Source organism: Drosophila miranda, chromosome XL (assembly GCF_003369915.1).
Source record: "Drosophila miranda strain MSH22 chromosome XL, D.miranda_PacBio2.1, whole genome shotgun sequence".
NCBI classification, from domain to species: Eukaryota; Metazoa; Arthropoda; class Insecta; order Diptera; family Drosophilidae; genus Drosophila; species Drosophila miranda.
Window position 1 is genome coordinate 23,037,954 of NC_046673.1, and position 22,881 is coordinate 23,060,834.

The 22,881-nt window shown below is 48.6% G+C and overlaps 2 protein-coding genes across 2 annotated transcripts; one reads left to right on the top strand and one right to left on the bottom strand.

The window, feature by feature from the left end:
- The first annotated feature begins 13,193 nt into the window (after positions 1-13,193).
- LOC108151818 lies at positions 13,194-13,894 on the top strand. Its single transcript, XM_017280681.2, has 2 exons — positions 13,194-13,416; positions 13,476-13,894. Exons 1-2 carry the CDS (start codon positions 13,302-13,304, stop codon positions 13,781-13,783), a joined length of 423 nt encoding a protein of 140 aa, XP_017136170.1. The 5' UTR covers positions 13,194-13,301; the 3' UTR covers positions 13,784-13,894.
- Positions 13,895-16,620: 2,726 nt separating this feature from the next.
- On the bottom strand, positions 16,621-17,617 carry LOC108165340 (DNA-directed RNA polymerases I, II, and III subunit RPABC1-like). The gene is made up of 2 exons (XM_033398872.1): positions 17,440-17,617; positions 16,621-17,360 (listed from the first exon to the last, which is right to left on the bottom strand). The coding sequence occupies exon 2, from the start codon at positions 17,335-17,337 to the stop codon at positions 16,693-16,695; it is 645 nt and encodes a 214-aa protein (XP_033254763.1). The 5' UTR covers positions 17,338-17,360; positions 17,440-17,617; the 3' UTR covers positions 16,621-16,692.
- Between the last annotated feature and the right edge of the window lie 5,264 nt (positions 17,618-22,881).

Consider the following 22,881-nt stretch of genomic DNA (forward strand, 5'->3'; position numbering starts at 1 on the left):
AACCTATCGATGAATCTTTTGGGAACTCGTTCAAGCTTCCATGAATTTTGTACACAACATTCCCATCCGTGTTCCATCATATTATCCGATCCAAATGGGTCTAATGCTCTGCAGTGATGGGCCTCGCAGTGTCGAGGCCCCAATTTGGGCCCCCAACATCCCTTTTCCGCTTAAATGATCATCGACATGGCGCTGAACGATGTTTAAATGTCTATTTAAATGGTAAATAAACGCCACGTATGTAATAATTGTGTCGTTTTTTGGTAGAGTCGCCAAATGCACTCCCTTTCATTCCATCGCATTCGTGAATCAATTTTGCAATAATTTGCTGTACAAAAGCGAGCAGCATATTGGCTGGACGGGGGGGCAGGGGGCAGGGTTCCCTCGAATTAAAGCCGCTTTGTCAATGTTGATGAGCGGTGGGCGGAGTGGGCGAACGCTTGAACTCCTCCTCTAGCCTGGGGCAGTGCTGCATTTCGATAACACACACACACACACACACACACCCGTAATAGACATGTCCTCCGCTCTCTGTTGCTCTTCCCTCCTTCTGTTGTTGTTGTTATTGTTATTGTTGCATTGTGCCATTGTTTGTTTATAAACCGTTATCGGCTAATTATTTACAGTTTGCCACCTCCCCCTCCCCCTTCCCACATACAAACATATGTAAGCAAATGGGGGGAAGGGGAGAGGGGAGAGGGGAAAGGGGCTTTGTGGCTGCGATTGACATTTTTTTTTTTGGTTGCCACAAAAATGAGCATTTAATTTTTGGAGGTTAAGCGATTATTAAAGCGATAATTTCAAACAGGAAGAGAAGGGAGACATCTGTCTCTGTTATCGAAATGCTATCGAAATTTAATCGATACAATATTGAAAAGTAGTCCACAATTTAAGCAGAAATGGTATTAGTTCTGTATCATCGTTTTACCATCGAATGTTATCGGAATTTAATCGATTTTTTATCGAAAATAAAACTTTAAATTATGCAGAAAATATCTTGTTCCTGTATTATTGGTATTTGATGGATATTTTGTGCAGAAACAATGAAATTAAATACTCAGCGATTTGCAACCAAATCAGGGAATCCCGATTGGCACAAGTTTATCGATAATTCCGATAAATCACACAATAAGGAATAATCATTAAGCCCTCTCTTTCGCCCTCTTCTCCCAATGGAAATGCCACTAATCGTTTTTGCTATCGGTTATCGCCTGCTGCTTATCGGACACCAATCGAAATTTTCCACATTTTCCTTTGGCGGAAAACTGAATGGGAAGACGGGCGATTAAATTGCATTCAATTCCACCCCAGAGCCCAGAGCCCAACGCAGGGAATCCTCACACGAGTGGGCGAAAGGGTGTTAGAGGGTGGGGGGGGGGGGGGGATGTTTGTGGGGGGTAGTCCCGGGTCCCGGGTCCCGGGCCATGGACAGTGCCAGATTGCACACATAATTACAGTCGTATAATAATGAAATAATAGAGCAATGTAATAAAATTAAAAATAATAAAATCTGCCCGTCCCTCGGGGACGCCCCCATCCCCCCCCCCCCCCCCCCCCCCCCCCCCCCCGCCACACGCCACGCTTTGTGACCTCTCGGACAATGGCTGCGCTGCGGCTTTCTGTGCCACACTTCCAGGGGCACGGGGAGGCGCATTATCAAAAAGTAAATAATCTCATCAGACACACACACACACACACACACACACACACACATGCAAATGCGTGTATGCCAACTGTGAAATTGCGTAAGTGGGCGTGAAAGTGGGCGGGTGTGGCCGTGTGCGCGCACTTCCGCTTCCGGTCATACATCATTTCGATGGAGCAGAGGAGGCTCCCATCTTCGGGGCTTACGTGTCTGGGACGCAATCTTCCAGACACACACACACACACACACACACACACACACACACACACGTACGGGAGGGAAGCACCGAATTTTGCGGCAAAGAGAGACAGAGAGGGAGAGAGAGAGAGATAGGGAGAAAGGTACATGATGAAGTCCACGTAACCCAAAAGACGTAAACGCAGCAAAACATAAAAAAAAGAAAGAGAGAAAGAGAGAAAAAGAGAAAAAAAATATCATATGGGAGCAAAACAAAAAGAAACTTTTTTGATGTTTAAATTATGTTGACATCCTTCTTATGTGGGTTTCCCATAAAATAGAACAAAAAGGGAAGGCACAAAAAGGACACACACAGACACACACACACACACACACGAGGACACGGCGGGAGAGAGCAGAGCCCCAGCCTCAATGGCGACAGAGGAATGACAGAGGAGCGACGGACGGACGGACGGCTCAGCGCGTGAACGGGTTGAGACGAGAATCCCGAATCGGGATTGGCCCTTGCCAGCAAGGGGCACACACACACACACACGCACTCGCACACACGCACACTGTGGCTACAGTGGGTGACATCTACAGAAAATGAGGGCCAAAAGGTCTCAGGGACTGCAGTGGGCGGGAGATCTCTCCAGTAGGATAAACAATTAGTGAAAGAGAGAGAGAGAGAACTACAGATAACTGTGGACGAGGTCTAGGCAGAGCTACGGGTACGATAGACGTGTGCTTCGAGAGATAACCAGTCGATAACATGATGATAGGCATGAACACTCGATAACAAAAAATCGAGTAAGCTCAAATTTATTTTTTGAGAGTATCCAACGAATAATATCGATAACGAATCGATAACAAACCGATAAAATTTGTATACAAAATCTGTAGAAAAAAATCCAGTAAGCAAACATTAATTTTTTGAAACGCATGCAAGGAGTAATATCAATATCGATAACATTTCTATAAAAAATCGGTAACAAAATTATTTTTTAAACGTATCCCATGAATGATTTCAAATCGATAGGAGATCGATAATATTTTTATACAAAATCGATAACAAATATCGAGTAGGTACAGAATTATTTTTTAAACGTATTCCATGAATGATTTCATATCGATCGGCAATCGATTATATTTTTATACAAAATCGATAACAAAAAATCGAGTAAATATTCAAGTAATGCCTTGAGAGATGGCAAACCGATAGCCAACCGATAGCTTATACCAACGATTAATCGATAAGAAATGTTTTGCATTTTTTCCATTTCATTTTGCATTTCTTGTGCCCCTTCAGTCCAATGGGGCACACTGTGCCACTGTCCCACTGTCCCACTGGCCCACTGTCCCACGACATGGAAAACTAGCCAAAAAGGAAGGCTTTAGGTCTTGTCCAAAAGCATGTTGCAGGCAGGCGGGCAGCAGTGGGCGGCGGCAACATCAATGAAGGATGCGAGAATTCTGTTTCCAGGTTTGCGTCTGAGATGCCCGGGAACCCGGGGTCCGGGTCGCTGATTAGCGCATATGACGTATACGACATGTGTCCGTGTCCCTTTTTTTTTGTTGTTGTTTTCTTTGGGACCCTTACCCCTGCCCCTGCCCCTGCCACATGTCCCTCTATCTGTCTCTGTGTTGCTTTGTCTCGTGTCCCTTATTTTGTTGGCCAAATGAAAAACCCTTTTTTTGGGGCCGTCTGTCCGTTGTTTTTCCGTTTTCCCTTTTCCTTTCCCTTTTCCTTTCCCTTTTTTTTCTGTGTACATTTTATATTTTTTTATGTGAAGTTTGTTGTTTGTTATATTTGTAGCTATTATATTATTTTAAGCCCCACAAAGAGCTCATTAATTTCCACACATAAACAGGACACGGAGGACACACAGGAGAGGCAGGGGCAGGGGGCACGGGGGGAAAGTGTGGAATGTGAATACATATGTTTCTAAATGGAGTACAGAATGTGAGGCAACATCTTTCATCTGTTGGATCTATCCTTGTGCAAAGATTGATCTCTCTGGAAAGCGGCTTTCTTTAATTATTCATATCCGTATTCGTTCCATTCAAATATACTCGCATCAGAGATGCATGTATCTGCTCATCTGATGGACACTCCCCCCCACCCCCCGACCAGACCCCATTATCCATTAGTGGCATGTGCCACTGCCGCCACTCCCATTTCCCCCCTTTCCCCCTTTTCCCAGTGTGGCTTAGCCATAAATTATGAAACAGTTTTGTGCTGTTTAAGCATATCATAATGCGACATGCCCCGTGCCTCCTGCCGCAGCAGCCCGACCCTTTTTGGGCCGGGGGGATGGGGGGGATAGTGTGTGTCCACACAGAGGGGCTTTCTGGGGAAAACAGAGTCTGAAATGATGCCACAAAATAATTTAAAAGTAATCAAGCAACAAATGTTACGGGACTACCCTCAAGGCTCAAAACTTTCGTTTCGTTTCCTTTCCGCTTCCATGCATCGCCGTCTTTCGGGCATCGTGCCACTAATTGCTGGGGCATCATCCACTATAAATTTATTAAAGACACTCCCGAAAAGGGACACGGGACAAGGGACACGGCCCCACACAAATATGTTACTCGAACGGCATTTATAATTAATTAGCAGCACTAATTTGATGGCCTTGAATGGCCACAACAGTTGCCGCAATTTGTTTCCGCCCATCCCCCCAGAGCCACAACCCCCCCGCCCGCCCGGAAAGCGTGGGGCAGGCCTAGGCCAAGGTCAGAGCCATTCAGATTTGCTGTCGACTCGTTTTTTGGGCCATGAACGAACACAATAGGATTTTCCAGCGACAGAGACAGAGAGAGAGAGAGAGAGAGATGGAAAATGGGAAAAACACGAAAAAACCGCAAAATGTTTCCAATTTTTTTCATAATGGTCGTTGGGAAATCTCTTCTTGGCATCAATTCTAATAAAATAATAAAATATTTAAGACTTTCATCAGTCGATTTTCTGCACAAATATCTTCCCCTTTTTTTTTTAATAAAAGCCACTCCTTAGTGCCTCTTAAAGCCTTTTTTCCGCATTTCCCCTTTTGGCTTTTGTTTGAGCTACTTTTCGCACTGCCACTCCCCATGCCCCATCCCCCCCCTCCCATGCCACATCCTCCAATTAGAAGCAAAACAAAATGCTACAAAATGCTGCCTGCCTGCCTCCACTTCCGTCCATGTCTGGCATTGAAATCGTTTTTGGACACTGTGGGGTTCGCATTTCATTTCCAAAATGCATGCACGAACACGTCGCTCACTCTCCTGCCCCCTTCCCCCATCCCCCATCCTCCTGTTGCGTGCGTGCGTGCGTGTGCGTGTGTGTCTGTCCATTATCCAGTGCATTAATGAGCATCCAGAGAGGCATTAATATCCCAGACGCGACCCGACCAGAGCCGACCCGACACCAAAGCGGGAGCGAGGCTAAGCTGTCTATTTGACAAATTGAATCAAAACGCAACTCAACTCGAAGAAAACCCAACAAAAACGCAAATGAAATGAAATGAAATGATTTTTCTGCAGACGAGTGCGGAGTCGTGGGAGATGGCGAGTGTGTGTGTGTGAGAGAGATGGCTGCTGATCTGTTTTGTTTTTGCTGTCGTCTCGAGAGCGTCGCAGTGCAGGGCGTCGTCGCCAGAGTCTTATCTGTTGATCTGCACTCGCCCCCCTCCCCCTCCCGCGCGGTTCAGTGCAAGGCACGCTCTCTCGCCCATTCGCCCATTCCACTGCCGCTCTCGCGCTCTGACCGAACCTCGCTAGGTCGACGGGCGCAGCCGAACCTCCCTCCACGAAGAGCTCAAGTCGGGATTGGGAACGGAACTTTTTGCTACGTCGTTTCTCGCGTCTCCCGAAAATATCGTCAAGGCACATACACACATGCTGTATACGTGCGTGTGCGTGTGTGTGTGTGTGTGTTTGTATCACACTTGAGACAAACAGGGAATGGATGCGGGATTCCCAAAGATCTGCGAATGAAGTCAAGTGCCTCCTCTGCTCGTCCTGTTGTGGGCTCTGCCTCTTCCTGGCTGGCGACCAATACAATTAGTTTTACTTAAGGAGCACTCGAATAATTTAAATTTAATTGGGGTCAAGAGTGCCCCCAAACCCACCCCTGTGTCGTGTGTGTGTGTGTGTGTGTGTGTGGCTCATGCATCTGACATTATCTAATTAGGCAGAAGAAGGCGGCCCAGCACAGCAGCAGATGGACAGATCTGCCCTGCTCCGTTTTGCCCTGCTCTGTTGTTGCACTCGAAATGATTTATTTCCTCCCTCCTCCGCCTCCTCCGCCTCCTCCTTTCAGCAACAGCACCACTGATGCCCCTCCCCCCGCCCAGCACTGATGACAGAACCGAATGCCAATGTCAGGGCGACACAGACACAGACACAGACACAGACTGGCTGATGTTGCCCCATTGCGGATGCTGCAGCGAGTGTGTGTCTGGCGTTGCTCTTGAGTGAAAAGTTGATTGTTTCTTCTTCCTATGAAAATTGCTGGAAAATCCAAAAGCAATTTGGGCCTTAAAGAAGGGATTACCCTATTCTATTGAAATGCGATTCAGATTCCGTCACGGGAATGGAGAAATTGGTGAAAATCGATTAATCTTGATTATAAATCGATAATTATCGATCAAAAAAGCAACCGAAATGGACGGGATTGGAAGGATGCGGGGCTTTTCGGCACCAGGAACCTAGATTGGGGCTGATATTAGGGATATTAGTGGAAATAATCAGGAAAATAATCGAATCGACTTGGTAATCGATATTTATCGCTTTCTTTGTTCATTTATCGCCATTTGTCGATTGTGTATCGGGTATATGCAGCCCTGGAATACCCATTCCATTTAAAATTCATTCACGAATGCCGCACATCGTTTAGAAGTCGATTAACACATGTGTACGTCGGCAGCGCAATCGATTAGTTATCGTTTGATCGTTTGGATAAGCTCTCCTCGTTCCGCCATAGAGTGCGGCAGTGAGGCAGTGTGGAAGTGTGGCAGGAAGTGAATCGATTATGCCCCAGACACAGGAAACGGGACACGGGACACAGGACACACACTCATCAAAATTCCACCGCAGAACCCAATTTTGTGAGACAGCCAGCAAAGGAAAGGGTCTGTGCAGCAGAAGAGCCTTTAATATTTAGCGAAGTGGAGGCATGCCCCATGCCGCACACACACACACACACACACACACACAGAGGAGCCACAGATGCGTGCGAGGGTGGGGCATGCGGAATGGAAAACGATGGTAACCGCAACATTTTAGTTGCATTTGCGACGTTCAAACCACAAGAGGCAATGCCACAAGGACCAAGGACATTTACCTAAATTAAAGCTAATGAATTGCCTCTCTTCGCCCAGTGGCGGCTGTGGCGGAGGAGACTACTCCAGCGCCTGCCCCTGCCACAGCCCCTTACGGTGGCATCATCTAACTTTGCTGCTGCTGTTGCATGCGGCAGGCAGCCACTTTGCTGTCTGCTTTAATTTGCATTGCACTTGTGCATGTTTACATTTTTTATTCCATTCATTCCCAGGCCATTCTTGTGCTTGCCTCCGCCTCCTCCTCCTCCACCTCCTCCTCCCCTGCAACGTGCCACATGCCTCTCGCTGCCACTCTCTCTTCGCTGCCCGCTGTCTCTGCTTTTTTTCGTTTCCCTTCTTCACTTTTTAATGAATAAGTGCATTAAATGGCCACGAGGGGAGCTGGACATAGGGGGCGCGGCCCGGACTGGGGCCCCCGGAAACGGATACAGCGAGGGACTGAACGAACGAATGCCTCAGCCTTGAACATTGACTCACTGATTCACTGATTCACTGATTCATTCAAAGATACACTCAAACGATCCAAGAGGGATTTTCTTTTTGGGACTTTTCCTGGGCGGACCCACAATGCTGCCCCTTCCACTGATTGTTCCTGTGGCAGATACATATGTATCTTCTCTGTACATTACAAATTTAACTGGAAAGAAGTCAGCCATAGATATAGCCCTCTGTCGGCGCTGTTTTTGTGTATTTTTGTGGCAGAATCCACAGCATGGAAGCATCAACATTCTCCCGAATCTCTGCCGTGTCTCAAAAGGGGGAAACCCTTCGGGAGAGCGTATAAATGTGAGTGCCAGAAAAAGGGCGAAAGACGGCAGATGCAGGGGGAGTTGAAGGGGCAGGAGGAGTGGCAGGAACCGAAAACCAAACAACGAATGAATGGAAGGCAAGAGGCTAGCCGCATGATGATGAACAGAACTGAAGGGGTGCCCCAGCAGTGGAATATGTGGGGAAGTGGGCAAGGGGGGCAAGGGAGGGGCATGGTCCCTCCGTACAATGGGGATCGTATGATCACTCGTTTGCAAGGAAATCCAAGGAGAAATCCCAGGAAAAGGGAGGTCAAGGAGAGGTCAAAGAATGATAATGGTAGATCCCATCCTATGCCCGTTTCCAAAGGAAATCGTGAGTAAATGCCCCGCCCAATCGATGGGCTGCTGGCCTGAATCTATCGTTAATTGTTTTTCGCCTTTGAAGAAAGGAAGAGCTCCAGCAGGGGCAGTGGCAGGAGCACGAGGGGGAGGACAGGACTCCTGTCAATCCCAACCCCTTGGCGGCCACCCCGTGGGGGGCGTAAAAGGATAGCCGTATCCGTAGCTAATCGCAGAAGACGTCGAAGGCTCCTCCTCCTTCCCCGCCTGGATCTGCCCCACTGTGCAATGAGGCATGGCCGGGTGAGGCACGAATAATTGCCTTAAATTAGCGCTCATCCAGAGACAGAGACTGGCTGTGCCTCTCCGTTGCAAGTACTTTATGCAGTAATTGCAGTACTTGTCCTGCTGCCACTGTGCCACTTCCACTGCAACTGCCACTGTGCCCCTGCTGCCTTCCGTTCAAGTGCCGCATTCTGTTTGGCTAATGAAAAGCACAAAAATATATTTCAGTGGCAGTGGCAGTCCCTGCCATCCTTCAACATCCTTCAGAAGTGGCTTTAAGACAATCTCTCACGCCCCACGCCCCACACGCTTCCTTCCTTCCTTCAGGGGGGGTGGGGCGGGGCAGAGAGGCTCAAATATTGTGATGTTTACAGCATGTTTCATCAGTTTTGATCATAATTTTGCTTGCGAGAAGCCCTGCCGCAGATGGATGGATGGTTGTATCTTTCAGATACTGCGATACGCAGGGGGTTTCCGGGAATGGTCCATTTCACAGGGTGCTCCCTCTACGAAAGAGTACCCTGTGGTAGTGCCCCCCTTTGCCGCCACCGCCGCCGCCTCCGCCTGCCACTGAGATTTCCTTAGAAAAGTGAGCAATGGGCGGGGGGGGGGGAGAGGGGCATGCTTCAGGCACAGCGCAATTTCCGCCGAAATTTATGTGCCCCAAAAGCCGCACCAGCAGCAGCAGCAGCAGCAGCCGAAAATGCAACAGAAGGCGGCAGGCGGCAACAACAACACAAAAATTGTAAACACTTATTTACTGTCCATTTCCGCTTTGGGTTTTGATTGGGGGGTGCGGAGGGGAGGGCCTTCTACGTGGATTCTGTGTTGCAAATGCATTTGCAGGGGTGCCAGTGTGGCACTGTGGCAGAGGCAGACGCTGCACCATTTCCATTTGTACTCGAAGTCCTTCTGTTTCCTTTTTCTTTTCTTTTTTAGGTGCAAGAGTCGAGTGTCGGAGTGTGCTTATTTATTCAAGCTTTGTTTACCTGAATTTTCCCAGAGTTTTCTTCACTTCTTGCATGACGCAGGATGCGCGAAGCCAAGCCCCGAAATCAATTCGTTGGGGGCACGGAGCACAGTCTGCAGCAGTGGCTTCCGCTCTCTCATAATCTACCAGATATCTTCCGCCAAAAACACTTTTCAAAATCGACTTAAGAATATCCAAAAGAATTTCCCAAATCCCCCAAGAAAACACACATCATTTTCCAGTGAAGGAGGAGCAAAGGGGGAGGGGGACGGGGTGGGGAGCAGTGGTGTCCCCGTTGCCTTTTTTTTTATGGAATATTTATTTATAATTAAATGCATTTTTATTATTGAAAGTTTTCAGCAAACAGCGACAAAGGACGGCGGAAAATGCTGGAAAAACAGCCACGGCCACGGCCACAGCCAACGATCTACTGCCTGCCACAGATCCAATGAATTTTCGATTGTAAATATTGAAAATATTAGTTTTTCCACACAAACAACACACAAGAAAAGAGCGAAGGGGAAAACGCCCTGCGTGCCCCCGGGGAAGGGGGGCAGCAACAGGAGGCAACCCCTCCCCACAAGCATAGGGTATCACTCATTTGCAAGGGTCGTCGGTCGTCCCCCCCATCCGATGCTAATTCCAAACAAATTTCATATTTTTCTTTGTTTTTTTTTTTTTTTGATTCAAGCTCTCTGTGGTTTTTGTTGAAAGTTTTTTTGTGAAAAGTCATCATCAATCAATCAATCAATCAGTCAATTTTGCGGCTGTCACACCAAACTATTCGTTGGCGTAAAAGTTTCCAAAGGCTCCCCAGGAAGGGGTCCCAGGAAAAGGGATACCCCTTTTCCCGAGAGCAGGTTTTGGTTTTTGGTTTTTGGATTTTGGGCTTGGGGACAGGGACAGGGACTCCTCCGTATTGCTGCGGTTTCTGTGGCACACTCACCCGAGAGACGAACGTGTGGCGGGCGGCGAGGCACGTGTTTTGGAGGCTGCCTCGCGTGCACTGATTTCTGGGGGGTTTTCCCTCTGGGCGTCTGGCGATTTTCTTCTGATTTTCACGGATTTATGATGTTTGCACTGCTTTCTGCTATGTCTGCTATCAACGATTTACACTGCTTACAGCTCAGTTTGGATCTATGCTGTGCACTGCTTGCATTTATGTTTTGATCTACGGTTCGCACTGCTTTTTGCTGTGATCTTATCTACGAGTTGTTTGCACTTCTTTAAGCTCTGGGGTTAAGTTTGATACTTCTTGGATTCGTACTGCTTTCAGCAGTCTGCTCCTCTCAGCATTTCACTAATTTGTGTCGTCTTCTTCTCTCCCTTCTCCTACGATTTGTCTCTTCTCTTCGCCAAGTTCCTTCTACAATTTCCCTAGTATTGAGCACCTACAAAATCTCGAGGTTTTCCACTGTTTTTCACACGCGAATCGCGATAAAAAAAAAACCGCATAAAAAAACAGACCCACACGGGTGGTACACGCTTTCACGATTATTTTACGCAAAAAAAAACCAAAACTAGAAATGGATGGGATTTTTGGGGAAATATTATTTATTGGCACTCTCTCCGCGAAAATATCTCGACAAAGTTCTCGCCCTTTTGGCGCGTTGCGTTCGGCCGTCGCCTCGCTGTCGCCTGTGGACCGGACCGGAGCAGATGAAAGTCGCGAAAAGACTGAACCAGAACTAGAACCAGAACCAAAAGCAGTCGCTGGAAGCTGGATGCCCGCCGCGGCAGTCGGCACTGGGACGCCGCTGCGCTGCATCCGAGCATTCGGGCTCAGCTCCTCGTGCACGAGGCCATACGAGTGCTTCGCTCGGGCCACGCTCGGGCTGGCTGCTGGGTGCTTGTTGCCGCAACATCATCCATTCGGCGCGCCTTCGTCTTTCTTGTCTTCGTTGTCGACGTCTTCGTCGTCGCTGTCATCGTCTCACTCTTGCCGTCGTTTCTGCCGAGAGGGAAATTTCCGCTGCGGGGGCTCCTTTGCGTGCTATTTTTGTGACGCCGCTGCGGCCTGTGCCTGCCTCACGTGTATGTTAGGTCAGTGACGTTGCTCTGCCTAGCGCCTGGCGTGTGGCACAGTGTCTAGATCTGTGCCGTTCAACGTGAGGCAGGTTCCGCTACTATCCCTCTGTCTCCCTCTTACAGCGCGTCTCTGGAACATGAGGCTCCACTGTACATGCGCTGGGCTCTTAACCCGGCACACGCACGCATATGCACTCGGAGCTGTGGCTGGAATTTCAACAACTCTCACATTAGCACTTTCCCCAAACGGCAATAGGAAGCGGAGAGTACAACAACGCATCGATTGCGTGCAGTGCGCAGGGGTGTGGGTCGGGGGTTTTAGTGGCGGTTTTAGTGCCCGATCATTCCATGCCTTGCTCCTCTTGCTCTCTCTTTCCCCTTCTCTGCCTACATTCTGGACAAGTCCCGTAACTGCATACGGCGGAGGATCGCCCCCGCGAGGCAGAAACAACATTTAGGAAGGGAAGAAGAAGATAGCCGAAAGGAGAGTCCAAATCAGCAAACGGCGTTTGCAATTCCAACTCCAAGAACAAAAACCACACACAATGATGGACAAGTGTGGACATGTCCCTTATATGCACACATACATATGTACATATGCGTGCATGTAAATAATTTGACGCATCTGGCCGTGTTGCTGTTCTTTTTATTCTCCAAAAATACAGAAACAAAACAACGCAATTATATTTTGATCAATTACCTATGAATGCACAAAGCAAGCGCGAGAGAGATTCGGAATTCCTTTTACCTTCTACTATTGAGCGCTCGTTGCTTTATTCTGCTTCCTTCTCTGCTTCCTTGCGCCTTTGGTGGGAAAGAGAAAAAACTTTGCTCTTTTTTGCGTCATTTTCACGCACGCACACAACAACACAACGGAACATCTTGGCTATATTGCCAACAACCACATTTCGCACATGAAAAAAATTAATTAACGCGCAATAACAATATATGCTTGCTGCACTTGCACGGAATCAGCTTTTTTCATTGCTCTTACTGGACCTTTGCGACAAATTTAGTGTTTATTCGCGTCTACACAGCAGCGTGGCAGTTTTCAGTAGGATTTTGCACTCTTTTTCGGCTTTTCAGTGACCGCAACGCAGAGCCGACTCGAAAACGCGCGCTCGGACCGGACGAAAAACTGAATATGCGAGAGGGAGAGCGCGACAAAAGCGTCGGTGGCGGAATTTTGCATTTTTATTTTGTTCACCCTCTTCGCATGCCGAGGGTGATCGAAGGAGAGCTGCAAGTGGGAGTGAGAGGTGCGTGGGCAGCTACTAACTCGCTTTCGCGTCTTACGCTCCGCATTAATGAGCACGCTTTGACGTCATCTAGGATGAGAGGGAGAAGAACGAAGTTTGCTGTTTTGTTATGAGCCGAAAAGAGAGCGTGCATTTGTGTGTATCATGCTCTGGCTCTAGCTTTAACAGAACATATTAGACAGAGAGAGAGAATGGCCTTACAAGGGGTTCGTGTGTTCGAAGGGGCACTAATACAGAGACATTTGCTAGACATCTACTCTACTTTGGAGAATATTCCTATTACTGCCACAATTAAGGGGTATCAAAACATATAGGCAAAGGAGGGAAGGTATTTCTCTCTCTCTCTCTCTCTGTACTGCTCTAGGCGAACACAAAACTGAAAAACTGAGAACACTGCGAGAAAGCTGTCAGAATATTTGAAATCATTTCATAGACCCTTACGAATATCACAAATCAATTTGACCGGGTCGACCCAAGTTCTAAAATTCTTTCAACTGTTGGAATAAATCGAAACTAAATTGCAACATGTCGATCCGCAACATACATGTACATACTACATACTATGAGGAGGAATATGACAGCCCGACTACGGTTAGCGAGGGGAGCACGGAGAGCGTGCGGAGCGAGTGGAGCGACTCAGGTGAGCGAAGTGAATTGCCTTTAGTTTTGTGGATACTCAAGTTGGACACAATTCTGCAGAGGAAGAAGAGCAGCTGCCGCCGGCAAGCGATTCGCATCGGTGGAACTTTCAGCTGCTGGGCACAGTGGTGCTGCTGTTCCTGGTCCGCCTCTGGCACAAGGACTACCTCCAGTACTTTGTGGGTTCCATTATGCTGCCAGGGCCAGCCCTATCGGAATCTGCTCGGCCGCTGCACACGGGACTCATGTGGTTCTCTTCGGCGGCCCTCTTCAGGCTACTCCGTAAGCGGGCAAGCGAGTGGGAGCGTTGTGAAGTGCAGCGCCAGCGTCGATTGGAAAAGTTGGAGCGGCTTTTAATGTGGCAGTAGCCTCCGCTGAATTCCACATTTGCCCAACCGATCCCTCTCCTGGCGATACCCTGTGATTCGTATGAAATAAAGAAACGAGACCATAACGGAGTTCATTTTGGATAATTGGAATAAAACTCAAATACTGACATGTAGTGGTGGTGGGGGGTGGGGGCTCTATGCTAAAGCTGCTGCATTGATAACAAGGCAATCAAGGACACCCGACATTGTCCTGTGTTTGAGTTGGCCAACCATCGTCTCCCCGGAGGATAGACATGGGATCCTTGCGGCTAAGCACACACACCTGGGAGGGGTAGGGGTAGGGGTAGGGGTAGGGGTAGTGCAAACCAAACTTAATTATGTCCAGCATTAAAAATGCAACTGTCAAACTGGAGCGGAGCGATCATCCCTGCTTAGGGGATGTCCTTTGTGTGTGTGTGTGTGTGTGTGTGTGGAAAAACTTCCATTATTCTTATTCGCACAATGGCGGCACAACGGCAGAAGGAAGACCACAGACTGCCTGCATCCGTTGCATCATCCGTTCCTACCGCCCCCCCCCCCCCCCACTCTTTGGTCAATCTTCTGGCACCCCCTGCCCATCTGCCACCCCCTCTGCGGTCCCCTTCTGCCGAAATATTCGTGGAAATGTGGGTCACAAGGATACCCATTAATTTATAATAATTTCAACTAAGATTTCCACAATTTTCACTTGCCCACCACTGCGCCACCCCCTTTTTGGTGTTTTGCTTTAACAATTTTCCACACATTTTCCATTCATCATCCCCCCCCCCTCCCCAGCCACCCAGCCACCCAGCCACCCACTCTGCTCCTTCCAGCAGCCGCAGTGCCACTGTCAGCGGCCCCCGCAGAAGCAAAGTCAATTTCGCGCACTTTGCATGCCCCATGCCCCATGCCCCATGCCGCATGCCACCACTCCCCACTGCCGCTCTGGCAGGCTGTTTGAGTTTCCATAGTGGATGCACCCCCCCCTCGGGTGCAGGCAGCCTCTTCTTTTGCCCACAAGCCGCCATCAAATTTACAAGCGCAATGCATCAATCACGGGCCGGAGAGGCAATCGGAGAGGGGCAAGGGGCAGTTTGGGGCAGCGGCAGAGTCAGCTGCGCTTTTCGCCAAAAGAAAGAAAAGAAATGCAGAATAGAAAAAACAAACAACAAGAAAATGTTAAGATGGAAATTTGTGAAAAATTCATCAAATTGACTGCACGGCGCATTGCTCATTGAAAAGCGCAGGAAAATGGTACGATGGAAAAGCAATGGACAGGGGAAAGGAGAGGATTTTCTCCTCGAAGATTTGATGAACAGATCATCCACAGGAATCCATGGGGATGAGGGCAACTGTCTTGAGAAACTGAAAATATCCGAATTGTCATCCCCATGAAACACACGGTATCTAAGGACAATCCTCCCACACTTTTCCCCACTTTTCACATGAAAATCCAACGGGCATAATTTCCCTTTCGCCCAAAAAGCAGATTCAGCCACGAAGAGAGAAATTCCCAGCAGCTGAATGTCCCATGAAATTTAAAAGTTGAGGCAGGAAATGAAAATTATAATAAAAATGAAAGCCAAATGGAAATTAGTTGAACCAAAAGATTCGATTGGGATTTAATATTTTGTCTTTTTTAAGTGGCATCCATGGATGAGCCACAGCCTGGTGATGACATCCTTGGGAGAACCCTCTTTGAAACTACCAAGGACCTGTTGCCGTCCCGTCCTCCGCTGACACTCTGATGTGCTGACAAACGCTGACGTCACAAAAGCGCATGGCACGGCACCACAAACTTCGGAAGAATGTTTGGAAATTCCAGTAAGAGATTCCACTGAAAAGAGAAGGAAAGCAGAAAGCAGGGGAAAAATAAAACAAAAGTAATATGTTTAAATATATTTATTTATCACAATTTTAGATATTTTCTTCTGCGGTCCTCTGATTGTTACGCAAATTGATTTCAAAGTACAATACAAATCTTCTTCTACATGCTCTCCGAAGAGTCCTTAAGCTCCTTTGAAGATACAACAATTCCCAGGCAAACCCTAATCGAAAAATTCAATTTAAAGTCTCGAGGGTTTTCAGCGATTTTTTTTATTGAATCCGAGTTTGTTTTAAGCGAAAACTGGAAGTATTTCTATTTATTTATGATTTAATTTTTCTCTGAGGACTTCATTCCAATTGGAAAATTACAGCTTGTTCGTAGAATACTACCAATTATCCATTAAAATCGAGCCGAATTCGTCGTAGAAGATCCAAAGTGCGTACCAAAGTCGAAGGCTAAAATAAATATTTGACTATTGAAACCGGAGCCGCCCAAATGCCTGACCAGTGCTGCAAAACAACACTGCTTGCTAGCAGCCCTGGTGTTCATAAAAAATTAAAGCTTTCCAGTTTTAGCCGAAATTTGATATTTTAGCACAATTTCCGAACCTTGCGACCTCCTTCTTCGGTGAGGCCGCGGGGCGGGCTGATTAGATGGTCATTCCTCCACAGGGCAATAGGCCTGAAAGGGACAATACCCAGGTATTGGGAAACGCCAGAAACCAGGGCTTCAAGTGGCTGGAACTGCAGCTGGAGGCAGCGCCTCGTTGGACCTTGGCCGAGTGCACAGACGGATCGATTGTTCCATCAGAAAGCAGGTCTCATCAAGCCGCACGTTCTGCCGGAGACTCCAGCTCTCGCTGCATAGGTCTGTCCACAGACTGTCCCTCAAACTGAAGCTACAGTTGCATTCCAGCCCACAGAAATGCCGTGATGTAGACCCGGAAACGCTGCAGGCCTTTCGCGGGGGCACTGCTTCGTTGGGGTGCGTCATTTGCTCTCCTAGACATTTTTAAGACATTTTAGAGTACCTTTGAAAGGACTTTTATTGAATATATTTATTGAAATTACAACGGCACGGCAATTTGATGATCCGTCATTCAGCAGACGATGCGGTAGGAGATGTATTCACCGGCTGTCGCCGAGGTACGGACGATCTTCACCACTTGGCCCGGCTTGAGGCCGTAGTAACGGGCCACTGGATCGTTGGACAACAGCCGCATCAGATGGCTCTCCTTCAGCCGGAAGCGACGGAAGAGCTGCTTCTTCTCCACCTCCGACATTACGAAATGCTGCGGCACCAGTTCGTGCTTCGTGACGTTGATCGTCAATTCGGACTCCAGAAACTGTTCCACAATGTACATGGGGGCCATGGCCCGGACCGATTGCATGGCCGGGGGCGTCAAGCAGTCCCGGACCACAACGATGGCCCGATGAATGTCCTCGTCCTCCATACGGTTGGCGAACGCTTTGATGGTATTGACGTCGACCTTCGGCTCCTCGGGAAAGAACACGAACATCCTGTTCTTCGGATCATCGGCGTGGGTCAGCACCATAGTGAGGTCGGACCGCATCGGCCTCTGCCCGCTCGGCTTGTTGCCGAACAGCTCCGTGAACTGCTCCACCGTCTGGTCCAGCTCGTCCGACGTCACCAAATAGCCGCGATCGTGGCTCATTTCGAAAACAGTCTTCCGAATGTTCCACATCTTGTATATCTCAGCCTTGTCGTTCATTTCATTAGACATTTTCGTAAGAGCCGCACGAGACCCTGGAGAAAAATCGGTAGGATAGGCAGAGAAGAGAGAGAATGCGAAATGAAAATGAAAACGCAAATGGCAAACACTTACAGCGAACATGTACTATGAGGCACCAGCGCCGTGCTCGAAAAATGCGTCAATTCACTTGGTAATATTGTTTATAGATCTAATTTATACTTTTTACCGCACTTTGAGCTCAATCGCTGGGCAAATACCACAATTTTCGGGTCGAAGCAGCGCGTCTGGCAAAAGCGAAACAAGAAAAGAAGGAAGAAACGGAAAAGATTAGAGACGTCAACTTGTCGATTTAAACGATATTTTCTCTTGCGCATCGATGTTTTCGCAGGCCCTAGATTTAAATGGCGGCCAGGCAAAGAATATGGATTATGGATTGCTTTACAGCCTCTGAAAGCTGGATAGACCTGGGCTGGATAGACTCTGAGATCGATCCCTAGATCACTAGACTTGACTTGAACTGAACTAGATGCTTGTCAGCCATGCTGTTATGGTGTGCACGCCGATACGAGAAATATATCGGCCGAAGAAGCAACATTTTTTTGCTATAATAAACAGATAGACAACTAAGAAACCACTTTGTAGTCCCTATAAAGAACAATAGGAATATGAAATATACTTATTGAAAACATCGATGCCTGAGAACCAATATCGATACAAATACGGCTATCGCAGCTATCGGTAAGTTTTTTAGGCTATCGACTGTGCGCTTGTTCTTTCTCTTTTCTCTTGTCAAAAGCCGCTCGAGGCAGAGTAAATTCCTAAGCTGTGAAAAAAAACCGACGAAAAAAATGTCCGACGAAAACGATTCCAAAGGGCCAGCTACAAGCAGCACCGACGAGCTTGATTCAAGCGTTCGGCGCATCTCGCCCAAGGTGCCGGAGGAACTTGTCGCCGGCAGTCCCAAGAAACCCGTAAGCCGTGTGGCCCTGTCGGCTGTTCTCCATCTGGTGAAGACGCCGACCCCGGGCGTGCTCCGCGCCACCAGAGCTCACTCCGTCGACACCGCTAACGTGATGGGGGCTAAGTTCTTTTCCGCAGCTATTGCGCGTCGCATGTCCTTTGATGCAGTAAGGCGTGAGTCTACCAGCGAGTCCTCCATCTCCGAGTTATTTGCCGAAAAGCTGCGCAACGACAACATTGCACGCGATTTTGCCACACAGCGTGCACGGATCAGGAAGTACGAGTTCATCATAGCCGAGGCCGGGTACGAGGACGGCAACGACGACGACAGCAACTACGGCGACGACGAGTCCGAGGCCGAGTACGTGGGCGCAGCCGCAAACGATGCTAAAGGCCACGCCCCTGTCTCCGGGGCCTTTCGTCGTTGGACCAATGGCTGGAACCAGCCATCCGTGATGGTTATTGTGCTTGTGGTACTCCTGCTGATCGCCGTCTACCGCACTTATTTTAAAATCTAGCCCGTTAATTAGCTACATCTTAAAATAAAGACCACTCAGAGGGAAATAGATTCTCAACTTCAGTCTTTTCAAATGGCATTCGATGCACTATTCTAAAGGGGGTTTTTGCAGGGATCTGGTGGGGTGGGAGACCCTTTTATCAAGCCGTAAGTGTCTCTCCAAACTCAGTATACATATATTTAAACGCCCTTTAATTACAGGAAAGAGCCCGAGGCCAAGATCTTAATAGAAGCACATCTGCACCCCACATCCCGTGGCTTCTGATGCTTGAGATCCAGTAAGAGGCCTTCATTCGACCCACGGCCATGCCTGGCCCATCATGATCAAGGGCCACGTGCTCAGGCGGGCACTGGCGCACCTCCTGGGGCACGGCCCACCCACCAAATGGCGTTTCCGTGAACTGAAAGCGGAATATCCCTAATGGCAGCCTTTCAGCCGGACAGGGGACAGGAGAAGGCACTACCTATCTGCTGATTGAGGAGTGGGATCGCATGCTGGACCCGGAGACAGACCCCTTTTTGTGTGCATGGGCCATGGCGAGGACAAAGACGTCTCTACTTTGGACACCGACATCACTTGAGAGTGGGAGTCCCATAGATTATGGCACATCGAAGGATCTTCATCTCTATAGCTGGAGCATAAAGGAATCCATAATCCCCCTTGGGATAGACATTCTATAACATTTGCTGTTTCTACATCGGATTCCATCCATTTGGAAATGGAAACTTCTAGACTTGTAGTCCGCAGCATGTTGTCCAGCCAATATGTTCCCCGCAGCATGTTGCCAGCAGCCCAAATGTTCCTACGCACGCAGTGAGAGAAGCTGCTGACATCTGTGAGAAAGAGAGAGAAAGCGGAGAGATAATTTCCTTCTGGCAGTGAATGCTTTTGGCCGCTGCTGCTGCTGCTGCTGCTGCTGCTGTCGTTGTCATTAACCAAGTGACTTATTGACTTACTTATGAACCTGACCTCACCCACTGCTCTGCCTCTGCTCTGCTTTGGCCAACAATTTCCCAAGCAGTGGATTGGTCCTAGACAATCAGTGGGCCATAGGGTGTGGTGTGGTGGGCGCCGTTTATCGCTCGTACATCACGCGGACACCACGCAAATGGCGCTCGTGATACATGGCAGACCAGAAACCAATTGCGTTTTCATAGCCAGACCATCCCGCCCCGTTCCGCCCGTCCCGCCCCGTCCTTCTTTTGATATTGTTTCCCTTTTCCATTTCGAGTGGAGCAGAATGTTTCATACTTTGCGGCGCTGCGGAGGCGATAAGGCATAAGATGTCTCCATCTATTGATGCCCTGCGATTCCAAAGGTATGTTGTGTTTGTGGGATTGCCTGTGATTCGGGGTATATATATATATTCGAATATACAGTACCATATATGGCCAGATCATCATCCAGGGAAGATGCATTTCTGTGTGACAAATGAAGGTAACTCCTGCCAAACCATTCCCATGGCTTGGTTCAAGGCTTTTAGGGTATCTTAGAGTCGCCTCTCCGGCTCTCTCTCTCTCTCTCTATGTATGTGGCAGTGGCAGTGGCAACAGTTTGTGGCTTTGTTTTGACTTTTATACTAAGTTTGTGTTTACTGCTGCTGTGCTCGTTATATTTATTTGCTGGTGTGTTGCCACAAGCGGTACTTAAGTGTGTTTGCATTTGTCTATGTGTGTGTGTGTGTGTGTGTGTGTGTGGCACACACTTTAACCGGATTATTAATGCTTGTCTAGCTGCCGCAAATTAATCAAGTTGACCATTCATTCATTCAGAGCCCCTGTCCAGACACACTCGCAGAACGGCAGAACGGCAGAACGGCAGAACGTACATAAGCAGAGAGCCATGAAAACTTAATTAGACTTTAGTACGGTACTCCTCTCCCACACACCCACACACACACACACACACACACACACATCCTGGAGCGGCGACTCCCATCAGTCACTGCTTTGCTGATTTTGCCACTGCTTCTTCTACTGCTTCTGGGTCTCTGTGCCCATCAGCTGGAAAAGTGTCCGCTTAACGTTCGCTGCTGCTGCTTCTGCTTCTGCTTCAGCTGCTGCTGCTGATTCAATGTCCTGTCAACCTGTTATGTTATGAGCAAACGCTGATTCCTCCTGATTGATCTGATTGATGTAGGTCGCCGATGATTCGTTTTCGTTTTCGTTTTGATTTATTGGCCGCATTAGCGGCATCCGTTCTCGTCTAGCCATTAGACAAGCCACTGCTGCGGCCGCGGCTGCTGCCCATCAACAAACAATCAACTTTTGTATCTTTATCTATGGCTCCATGAGCGCAGAATGTTGACATCACCAAACGATATGGGGCCATGCCAAAGCATTGTCATGACTTAACTCTTTTTGGGGACAGAAAATAGATTCTCGGCTAAGGCACACTGCGAGAGAGAGCGAGAGACTTTCTTACATATAGAGGCCATGGATGTTGGTTTCCCCTTCCACATAATCCTCGAATCCCAAGAAGAAACCCCCTCTGATGGCCCCGTTTTTGGTTTATTAAAGCAATGATTCATTGAGTTTGGAATAGATTCAATCCGTTTCTTGTCTAGATTTCTATTCGGGCAGCTCCCCCTGCCCCAGCTGCTTTTCGGTCCATACTTCTTTTTAATTGAATTTTGGGTGAAAATTCCAGCAAAAATTCGATCACAAAATGTCAACTGTCAAAGGGTGCGAGAGGGGTGCCCGTGCCGTTCCTGGTTACCCCACAGCCATAGGCCCCACCCCAGGCCCCGCACAGTAAGTTTGCTTGTTTGCTTTGATAATCCGCACACAGCTTAGATGCGACAGGACGCGACACGACACGACGCGACGAGACGCGACGCGGCGCGACGCGGCGCGACGCGGCGCGATGGTGGAGCTGCTCGTGGCGCTGATGTTCGACCATCTCAATCCCGCGGCAGCCCGCCCACACCGGCGGAGTGCAGGTGCCCGGAATGGTCTGACTGACAGACGGACGGAGAGACAGTGAGGCAGTGGGGGCGAGTAACTTTGTTTCACCTGCAAATATTTGCTTACAAGTAAAGTAAGCTTCGCTTCCATTAGTTACCACCAGGGTCCTGGATCTCCCTGTGTCTCCTCCGTTCAGACGGGGTGGCTGGCTGCTGGCTGCTGGCTGCTGGGTCCTGGGCCTTGGCTGCAAAATGAAATTTCGGCCAATTTTCTGCGCATTAGCCGCTGGAGGAGGCCGCCAGTGGCCGCCGAGTGCAGAAGCGTAACAATATTTGTTGTCACTTTTTTATTTAATACACTTTTTGGGAACACCAGCAACAGGGAGGACGAGGAGGGCAGTGGGCAGGGGGGCATGGGGATGCCTGGGCGAAGCACTGAAAGTGCGCGAGCAAACAAACCAGAGGCATTGGCCGACGAGGGGGGGCCACACTGAAGGAAAATATCCAGCTCAGAGGGAATCTAACAATCGCATGGACTTGAAGACCCAAAAGGTTTCCCAAAGCCTTATGGGCTTTGTCATAGTGTTATGCGGCAGCGCCCCTCGGTTGCCTGGCACTCCATCAACGACCGCTCAAATTCTACGCTGAAGATCTTTGACTGTTCCTCAAGTGGTTTTTTGGGATAAAGATTCACCATTCAGTGAGTTTTTGGCACTTTTTCTCTCACTGTGTATTGCGAGTCGTACGGGGGGGAGGGGAGTGGAGGAGGGGTAGGGGTAGGGTGCCGGCGCTGGGCAAAATGAAATCATTTTCAGGTGTAAAACGCTTCAAGTCATTTACGAGACTGGTCAGAGAACCCTGGCATCTGGTCCCCAGCAGCAGCGGCGGCAACAGGAGCGGCAGAGGCGGCAGCAGCACCCAAGGCTGAAGTGGCATTCGATAAATGAAATGGCAAGCGGCAAATTTTCATTTTATTCGAGTTTATTTGGCTGGGACAAACAAACGCTGGGGCCCACAGGGCGAGGCAGGGGGCCCCCAATCATTGTCACCTCCCATCCAAGGCCTGCCTCTAACACTCCCCTCTCTCTCTGCGTATCTGTATCTCATTTCGTTGCTGCCCCCATCTGGATTTGCCCGAAATTTACGCGTTCAACGTAAATTTATGCCGCTGCACCTGCTGCCCCATGCCCG